General features: G+C 37.3%; 1 protein-coding gene across 1 annotated transcript; it reads right to left on the bottom strand.

The window, feature by feature from the left end:
• Positions 1–4,827: 4,827 nt before the first annotated feature.
• Positions 4,828–9,361, bottom strand: LOC132885391 (leucine-rich repeat-containing protein 15-like). The gene is made up of 2 exons (XM_060920037.1): positions 8,825–9,361; positions 4,828–7,022 (listed from the first exon to the last, which is right to left on the bottom strand). Exons 1-2 carry the CDS (start codon positions 8,879–8,881, stop codon positions 5,427–5,429), a joined length of 1,653 nt encoding a protein of 550 aa, XP_060776020.1. The 5' UTR covers positions 8,882–9,361; the 3' UTR covers positions 4,828–5,426.
• Positions 9,362–10,671: the final 1,310 nt, after the last annotated feature.

The following is a 10,671-nucleotide window of genomic DNA, read 5'->3' as shown; positions in this document are numbered from 1 at the left end:
ATCTCATCTCATTATCTCTAGCCGCTTTATCCTGTTCCACAGGGTCGCAGGCAAGCTGGAGCCTATCCCAGCTGACTACGGGAGAAAGGCAGGGTACACCCTGGACAAGTCACCAGGTCATCACAGGGCTGACACATACACACAGACAACCATTCACACTCACATCTACAGTCAATTTAGAGTCACCAGTTAACCTAACCTGCATGTTTTTGGACTGTGGGGGAAACTAGAGCACCCAGAGGAAACCATATTATATACCATATACACACACTTTTATTGCACTCTATTTTTTGTTACTGTTTATTCCTGATATTTTTTTCTATTTGTGAGCTGCTGTAACATGTTAATTTCCCCATGAGGGAGGAATAAAGTTTATCTTATCTTAAACACATTCTAGGCAACTGTTTGCTTTCAATGTTCAACAGTTTGGGGAAGGCCCACAGAGGGATGCGATGGTCAGTGGTCCACATACTTTTGGCCATATAGTGTAGCACACATTCAACTATTTGTACATAATTACAAAAAAATATTAATGAAACCTAAGAAAAAAGTTAAATAACCATAACACAATATCTGTTCTAACATTGATTAAAGCTCAATAATCAATTGGGGGGGGGTTGTCAGTATATAGTTTGCAAATAATTTATCAACTCTTCCTAGTGGAGGCTGTCCACCAAGAGTCAGTGAGTACATGAGAATGCATTTGTCAGAGAAACAAACAAGGGTTTGGTGGAAAACAACACTGTGTATCATTATGAGAACCCCATCCTCACAGTGAAGCATGGTAGTGGTAGCATCATGTGGAGAGTTGTGCCATATAGCCAAACCCTGGTTGATAATTTTACAAAACTTTGGAGTTAGATCAAACTTTTTTGCTCTTTATTTTTTTCTTGAAAACTACATTGACACCCATCTCCCCCCCACCCCCAGCAATAAAATGAATTTAATTTTGAGGTTTGTAAGACTACAAATGTGGAAAAGTTCATGTGAGTGAATACTTATGCAAACACAGTCTCACAGAGCCACAGTCTCAGTTTCTTGGCATGGTTGTTGTGTCATAGATTTAGTGTAGGAGAAGCGTGTGAGGTTTACATTACAAGAAAACTTTTCTCTTTTCTGGAGCAAACAATACAGTGAGTATGTGAACTTGGCAAGTATGACTGTACAGCAAATCTCAAATACTAACAACACTGTGTAGGAAATCATCAAGGCCTTACATGATGAGGCTCTTGCTGATGAGGAGTAAAACATTCCAGAAGATGGATACTGATGGTTGGAGAAACTAGTACACGTAAAAGTCTTGTGTGTGATGTAGGCAGGTGCTATTTTTCGGATTATGAGGGTAGTAAAGAATGCAGTTGTTGTTGTGGCCTCTGGACTCAGAGCTGTTGTAACAGAGGTTGTTAAAGCTGTAGATGTAGTGATTTGTTTTGTGATTGAAGTATTTGGTGGTGAGGTTGTTGATGGAGTGGTGGATACTGTAGTTGAAGTTGTGGTTGGTGACAAAATTGTTGAAACAGTTGCAATGGTTGGAGTTATGGGACATATCAGTTGTTCTTCTTTTAAAGATGTGATTGATTGGCCTTTCAAATCCTCTGGGTACTGACAAAGCTCCAGAGAAGAAGACAGTATCTTAGCCTCATTTTCTTTCATCCACTTATACATGGGGAGCAGGTTACAGTCACAGTGCCATGTGTTGTTGTTCAAAAATACTTTCCTAAGTTTTGGCAGAGAATCAAAGACATCTTGTGGAATCATTCTCAAATGATTATGATCTAGTTTGAGGGTAGAAAGAGATTTTAGGTTTGTGAAGTCTTCAGGCTTAAGTGACACAATGAGATTATTCTGAAGATTGAGCTCAGAAAGTTTCTCAAGTCCAGAAAAAGAATCTCCAGAAAGAGTTGAAAACTGATTTGAGGACAGGTCTAATTTTTCAAGCTGCTTCATTGACTGAAAAATCTGAGCAGGTAAAGATGTAATATTGTTGTTGTTCAGAAATAATTCACGTATTGTAGGCACGTCTCTTAAAAGTAGAGGTGGGAGAGCAGTGAGCTGATTATGATTCAGTGTTAACTTTTTGAGTGCAGAGAAACCCACAAATAGCTCAGGTGGAAGTTCAGTCAAGAGATTATTGTCTAATAACAGCGTTGTCAATATATTTTTATGTGGAAACAAATTTGGTTGTATGCATGTGATTCTGTTGGTGTGTATGGCTATTTCCTTCAGATTTGGTAGATTATCAAAAATTCCATCAGGCATTGATGTCAGCTGGTTGCCATCCAACCTAAAGGTTTTCAGCTGATTGAGCTTTGAAAAAAGAGATGATGAGATGGAAGTAAGATTGTTTTTTCCAAGATTAAGTTCTGTGAGTTTCTCCAAGGGATCGAATGTTCCCTCTTCAATTGTTGAAATCTTGTTTTCTTGCAATCGGAGTATTTCAAGATTCTTGTTGTCATGAAACAGTCCATTTTCTAGGCTCTGAATTTTGTTTGATCTCAGAATCAACTTCCAAAGGTTGGTCAGATTCTTAAAAACACCAACAGGTAGAGATGTCACTTGGGTATCTGAAATTTCAATGGTATTAAGATGTTCTAAACCTTCAAATGCACCTTCTTCTACTGAAGTTGTAGGTGTCCAAGAAAACTCAATTTTCTCTAGTTGAGGGTTTTGGGAAAATGCTCCTTTTGGTATGAGATGAATCTGACTGCCTATAAAATAGACGCTTGTGGCTCCGGCTTTCAGTGTTTCTGGAATTGCTGTCAAATCTTTGGGATAAAGATCTGAAGTCTTATTCTCCTGAGTGGCAGAACAGCAGATGAAGTGGAGTAGAATGCAGAAATATATGAATATTGTCATGCTTATACCTGCAAATAATTAATAGGAGCTGAGTGAATGTCAAAAGATATAATTTGTGTTTTTTCTTGAAACAAGATGCATTTCTTTGTTTCATTAACTGCAAGACAAAGTGAGGAAATGATATAATATACCATGTGTGATAACAGGAACTACCTTATTTCACAGTCATTCCATGCCATTATGGATTCATAATTTAGCACATGGTCATTAATAATATAAGAAAAATGATACACATCAGGACATGCTGTTATGTGAAAGAAATAAAATTCACATCACTGTATTGTCTTCTTTTTTCCCCATTTTTGTTAAAAACGGGCACCATGATGTTTCTTTTCTTACATCATGTTGTCATTGTTTGTACATGCAAATAAGACTTAAATATTTGATTGCCTGTACTATGTGTTCTTGTAATATAAAATAATGATCAGGTCCAAGTGGATACAATCTAAAACACCTAATTGTCAATGGTTCACAATATTAACATCCTAATATGTGTATCTATTTGATGTGATAGTTATCAAAATAGCAATATAAATATCATGTGTCTATCATTAAGATATAAAAAATATTTACCTTATAACATGCAGCTCCAAAACATTGACTCATGTCAGCACATGCTGCTGTGTAATGTACTTATCTTCTTTCCCCAACATACATGGACACCCTGAGAAGTGTGGGCAGGTCATTTTCTGTTTTCAGAGATAAGACCTGAGCATGAAGAAACTGTACTTTCATAGAGGAGCATATTGGATCTCTCTTTTTTTAAAAGATATTTTCAATCATGCTTATAGATTGACATTATTCTAGTTCATTTTTACAGTACATTGCTATTCCCGGCCATGATTATATAGTACACAGAACCTGCAGTATAAAGGGGGTTGTTGGTGGGACACTATAGACTGTCATGAAGCAGCCTATCAACTGTGTCATAAACATATCAATCAATGTTTTAATACCTTTCAACAACATCAATATCAAATGCATAAATACAAATGAAAGCATGAGTATTGAGAAGGATTTGTGCCATCATCATTTTAGTTTAATCCATTTCACATACTCATTCAAACAACACACATCCAGTGTTAAATATAACTCCACAGAATTCAACACAATTTGCATGTATTTAAGTATATACTGTACAAATAAGAAGGTAAAGTAACTGAATTTATCTATATATAATAAAAACACATACATCCATGCATGCTGTACTGTGCAAAAGTCTTAGGCACATGTAAAGAAATGCTGTAAAAAAAGGCTTAAAATAAGGAAACGAAAGGTTTCAACATTTTATATATATATATATATATATATATATATATATATATATATATATATATATATAAAAACAGCAGGGAGCGATAATAAATGAAACAAAGTCAATATTTGGTGTGAGACGACCCTTTGCTCATATTTTAAGTCATTCAAATTCTGTAAAGTTGCTTTGCGACAATGTTTGTTAAAAGCACTATACAAATAAACTTGACTTGACTTGACCTTTGCTTTAAAAAATAAAAAGTAGTCTCAGTTACAGTGAGTGCAGTTTTATAAGGAAATGAGCTGTAGGTTTTACTGAGCATCTTGCAGAACCAGTCACAGTTTTTCTGGACACTTTGACTGTCACACTCGGTTCTTAATTTTGCAGCAAACCCTTGTAGCCTTCGTTATGTTTTCTTTTTTAATCTACAAAGTGTTCTCTTATGGAATATGCTGCTCAGATACAATTTTTTTTCTGTAACATTTAATTTTGTGCTGGAAAAGGAACATTTGGAACTGATTTTTTTTTTTGTACTGACTCGATAATGTAGAATTCATAAAATAGAAAGCCTAAGAGTTTTGCACAGTACTGTGTATAAAATTATATATTACACACACATGGCACATATGATACTATATTCTATATACTATACTATATACTATACTATATACTATATACTATACTCGTATACTATACTGTAAAGTAAAGATGCCTTCTTAAATCATAATGCAATGAATTGTCCGACATTACAAAAAAAAAAGAAAAACAAACAAGCAAACAAAAAAACTCGATAAACTTCATAAGGTAAACCATGAAACGAAACAAATTCAATGATGGCCAATATTTTGCATCAGTGGTCTCAGGTACACTTTGCGCAGTTTTATAAAGAAATTGGCGTGTTTGTGTTCTTGCAGGTAATCCCTGCTCGCCAGCCATTTTTGCAGGTTGGAAAATTAATGTTTGGAAACTTCTTTTACATTAATTAATTAATTGTTTATCCGAGTAAATGTAATGTGGTGTATGTGTCATAAAATCTGAAAATTTTTATTACCACTTCTTTGACGGTTCCCTCCATTTCACTTTACTGCTTATAAATGTGGAACAATGAAATGTACATGAATGTTTGTTTTGTTAATAAACTATCAGGAACTTTTGTGAAATTATCATTTTACTCAAAATGAGCTAAGCTTATTCGGGTAAAATTTGTGAAAAGCAACCAGTAATTTAAAACAAGCACTTATTTTATGTTGAATACAAGATCTTATTTGATCATATCCCAATGGTTTCCATATAAATTTGTTTCAGAAACTCTACTTTATATCACAGGGGTTTTATGACTGCCCTTTTTGTTCCTCCTCCAGCAGACAACAAAGATGAAAATACTGACAATGGCAACAGTGCAAACTACTGCAATGATGATCATATTCATTTCCCATGAACCAAAGACAAGCATTCCTCTCCCTAAGGTTCCTGTTGAATTATCTACTTGTGGAAAAGTGGATCTGTTAAAGGGATGACTTAAAAAGTTTATTATACTGGTGTTTTTCAAATATGAAGGACTAAAGCACACAAGGGATCTGATATTTTTTACTTTATCTGGATATTTCTTTAACCAGTCTAGAAGTGGATCAATGTCCTTGTCACACTTCCATGGATTTTCAGTTAACACCACACTGTCAGTGTTGGCTAATGAGTCTAGAAATTTCTTTGGTAAATAGGATAGAGAGTTGTTTTGAATCTCCAGCTGGCGTAATTCATGAATGCCATCGAGCAGCTTCTCTGGAATGGACTGAATTTTGTTGTTTTCCAATGATATTTTGACCAACTTTGGAAGGCCTCTGAACACTCTTTCATCAAGACTCGTCAAGCAGTTAGTGTGCAAAGAAATTTCATTCAGCTCATTCAATCCATTGAATGCACCAGGAGAGATATGCGAGATCTGGTTTTTGCTCAGCACCAGGAGTTGCATGCGAGTTAAATTGCTAAATACATTTTTCTCAAGCCGGGTTAACATGTTGTTATACAACCACAGATTCTGCAGTAACATGGGCCCAAATGTGTTATTAGCTAGACTCTGGAATCGATTGTCAAAAAGTGAGATCTGCTGTAGATGAGGGAGTTTCAAGAAGATTCCTTCAGGAAGGAAAGACAACCGATTATTAGAGAGGAAGAGTTTCTGAAGCTTCTGCTGACTTGCAAAAAGGTCTGCTGGTAAATTTGTGATAACATTGTCTTGCAGATGCAAAGCCTCCAGATTAACCAGGTCATCAAATGCATTGCCTGGGATCACCTCAAGGTGGTTATTTTCAAGGGACAAGACTTTAAGCTTGCGAAGTCCATGGAAAGTTCTGTTCTGCAATTCCTTGATGCCATTTTCTTGCAGCAAAAGGATCTCCAACTGAATTAGATCCTGAAACGCATCCTCTGGAATAGAACTCAAGTTGTTTCTGCTTAGGTCTAAGTGTTTCAGAGACTGAAGAGGTGTTAACAGGGATGAAGGAAGTTTATTTAGACTGTTGTTCCTCAGGACCAGGTTGTTGAGTGAGTGTAGGTTCTGAAACAAGTCCTCAGGGAGAGAAACCAGCTCAGTTCCTGAACACACTAAAGTGGTGAGTTTGTGTGTCTTGTTGAATGTGTGAGGCTTCACCTCATTTATACTCGAATTATGGACTGTAATTGTTGTCAGAGTCTCAGAAACTGCATCAAAATCAGCAGGTTTCAATGAGGATATGCTAGCATATGAAATGTGCAAAACCTTTGTTGTTGATGGAAGAGGGGATGGAAAGTCTTTAAAGTGATAGCCCATGCATGAAGTCTCATTTTCATTGCACTGGCATTGCGAGGGGCATCCCCAAACAGCATTTACAGCACAAATACAAATAATTATATATTGTCCCACAGCCATGGTTTCCTGAAAGAAAATAAGAAACAATTTGAGGAAATGGACTGTCAAATGATTTTCATACATTTCCTTGGTGTGAAATCTTTACATTATATACTAAACAAAACAGTTACAAAGTTACATGCGAGTTAAAAAAAAAAAAAAAAAATATATATATATATATATATATATATATATATATATATATATATATATATATATATAAGTAGAGCAGCGGCTACAATTGTCAACACCTTAAAGATCTTTTGGTCATGCAAAAGTAGAAAAGACTTTCAATATATAAATTGTGCATGAATAGTTACTCAAACCTCCACTGGGGAAAAAAAAAAGAGTTGATTCCTGATTACTTAGCGTATCAGTTCACGTGACACTGTTCCATAAGTATTGACACCTTCGTCCACAGTTATCAACACCGTTCCACAATTATCTACACCCAGATGATCATTTATAAAAAAAATTAAAAATTAAAAATTAAAAAAATTAAAAATCGGTATGTGGTATTACGTTAACAAAACATAGTTTTTATTTTAAATTTGTTTTACATAGACTTATATTTAGTACAAAATATCTTTTATATAAATATTGATGTCAGTGCTTGCGTAAATGAGGAAGTAATTCTCATGTCAGCAAATGAACTGATAATGTTTAACCTGGGCGGCACGGTGGTGTAGTGGTTAGCGCTGTCGCCTCACAGCAAGAAGGTCCTGGGTTCGAGCCCTGGGGCCGGCGAGGGCCTTTCTGTGCGGAGTTTGCATGTTCTCCCCGTGTCCGCGTGGGTTTCCTCCGGGTGCTCCGGTTTCCCCCACAGTCCAAAGACATGCAGGTTAGGTTAACTGGTGACTCTAAATTGACCGTAGGTGTGAATGTGAGTGTGAATGGTTGTCTGTGTCTATGTGTCGGCCCTGTGGTGACCTGGCGACTTGTCCAGGGTGTGCCCCGCCTTTCGCCCGTAGTCAGCTGGGATGGGCTCCAGCTTGCCTGCGACCCTGTAGAAGGATAAAGCGGCTAGAGATAATGAGATGAGATGAGATGAGATGTTTAACCTGTGTCAGAAAATTTTTTTGTTCCACTTTTTACCCACTTTCTAAGTATTTTCATAGATCACATTCTGTTAATCATTCACTGTTGTTTGTATTAATTTCTAGTTTTGTAGTTTACCAATAAATGTCAACAGGCATTTGACATTGTAACCACTTGAAAATCCAGGTCAAAGGTTGCATGCCATTTCTCTAACCAAAATATAAAACATCTCCTGATATTGTAATATGTGGTAGATATTTACAACAAACTGCAAAAATATTTTGTCACTGGAATAGAAAAATCTCAATATTTCAAGCATGTGATTTTTTTTTATGCTGGGAATTTAATTCTGGTCTCATTCTATTCATTGCAATCATATTCCAAATTCTCTATAAGCATTCCATTCTGTCATTCTGTTATGAATCAGAAAAAAAAAAAAAAAAAAAAAAAAAAAAAAAAAAATATATATATATATATATATATATATATATAAATCACTGCATTTTTATTTTTTTTAAGTACTTCATCTACTTCAACAATGTTACACAAAGATTGATGCATAACAGTTGTAAATGTCAGTTATTTCCACAGGGTGTCAATAATGGTGGACACTGGTGAAAGTGATCACTATTATTGGCACCTCATGTGACTTCTCAAATCCGCCTTTAGATACAAAATGGCGATTGTCAAATGAAAGAGTTAGAAACAAAGTAGGTTTCAACAAGGAGATCATGAAATATCGGTGAATTTGATCAGTAAAAACATGTCCATGATCTTTCCACCATGCTTACCTGTGATGATAATGTCTGGGTTTTCCTCAAATTGCTGATTGTGGTCAAAAATTCCATCTCAGGTGTGTCATCAGACAACAAGATCAAGGGCGAGGGGGGTCTTCCAGTTTATGAATTAACCAATAATAATAATAACGGGGCGGCACGGTGGTGTAGTGGTTAGCGCTGTCGCCTCACAGCAAGAAGGTCTGGGTTCGATCCCCGTGGCCGGCGAGGGCCTTTCAGTGCGGAGTTTGCATGTTCTCCCCGTGTCCGAGTGGGTTTCCTCTGGGTGCTCCGGTTTCCCCCACAGTCCAAAGACATGCAGGTTAGGTTAACTGGTGACTCTAAATTGACTGTAGGTGTGAATGTGAGTGTGAATGGTTGTCTGTGTCTATGTGTCAGCCCTGTGATGACCTGGCGACTTGTCCAGGGTGTACCCTGCCTTTCGCCCGTAGTCAGCTGGGATAGGCTCCAGCTTGCCTGCGACCCTGTAGAAGGATAAAGCGGCTAGAGATAATCAGATGAGATGAGATGAAAAATAATAACTTAACTGAAACTCACCTTTGTAAAATTGTTTTTTATTGGTAAATCTGAAAAGGTGTCGATAATTATGGACTATCGATAATTGTATCCGCCGCTCTATTATTTCATTGAAAACTTTGCAAGTTCAAAAGGCCACTAAACAAGTAAAAATTCTGGAAAATATTTGATGATATATAATTAGAATTTTTTCATTGCCAGTATAGTTGTATGCCAAACTCTGGGGAATCCTGGCAAAATTGCATGTCTTGATTATTGAATTAAACACAATGCATGCAGCAAACTATTTCAAAAATAATATTAACGAATGTTAATGTGCAGTAAATTTATATTTTATGTACTTAAAATATAGATGTGGGGGTGTGGGCATGCTCAAGCAACTGTCTATGAATGGACAAATGTCTATGAATGTGGCAAAAGTGATCACATCTGAATTTGTGTAATGCTGGTGTGTGTGTGTGTGTGTGTGTGTAGACTGACTAGATAATAAAGACAAGCTGAAAAATGTTTGTGAAAATAAAAGTCTGAGCAAAGTACCCCACATGTCTCTGTCCTTCAGTGTTTCAACCTACCCTGATATTCCCTGATATTCTTTTGTAAAATATTTTGATACAGTTCATTGTTCCCACAAATGACTGCAAAGCATCCAGGTCCTGAGGCAGCAAAGCAGCTCCAAACCAGAATGCCCCTTACACCATGCTTCACAGGGAAACAGTTTTGGGAAGAGGCATGGGTATGTATGACTCCAACTATTAGGGATAGTAGCAACCTTTGGGAGGTCCAGACCAAGGTCATGACCAGTTCTGATCAAGGGAGTCGAGGTGAAGGCTGTAGATTCCTACAAGTACCTCAGGCTGTGGCTGGACAGCAAGCTGGACTGGGCTTGCAACACCAACCACCTGTACAGGAAGGTACAGAGCAGGCTGTACTTCCTTAGGAGGCTGTGGTCCTTTAACATCTGCAGGAAATTCCTGTGGATGTTCTATCAGTCTGTGGTCGCCATTGTCCTGTTTTACACCATGGTGTGCTGGGGGCAGCACATCCAAGAAGGACACATCCAGGCTGGACAAACTGATCAGGTGGGCCGGCTCTGCGGTTGGCATGAAGCTGGACTTTCTGGTGACGGTGGCAGAGAAGAGGACTATGGACAAACTACTGAACATCATGGACGATGCCAGTCACCTTCTGCACACCATCATCAGCAACCAGAAGAGCCTGTTCAGTGACAGAATGCTCCTTCCCAAGTGCAGGACTAACAGACTTAAAAACTCCTTTGTCCCTCACACCATCAGACTGGACAACTCCTCTCTGGGGGGGAGGAGGGG

This window comes from Neoarius graeffei, chromosome 4 (genome assembly GCF_027579695.1).
Source record: "Neoarius graeffei isolate fNeoGra1 chromosome 4, fNeoGra1.pri, whole genome shotgun sequence".
Taxonomy (NCBI): Eukaryota; Metazoa; Chordata; class Actinopteri; order Siluriformes; family Ariidae; genus Neoarius; species Neoarius graeffei.
Note: the sequence above shows the minus strand (reverse complement) of the source record. Positions and strands in the feature narration are given on the sequence as shown.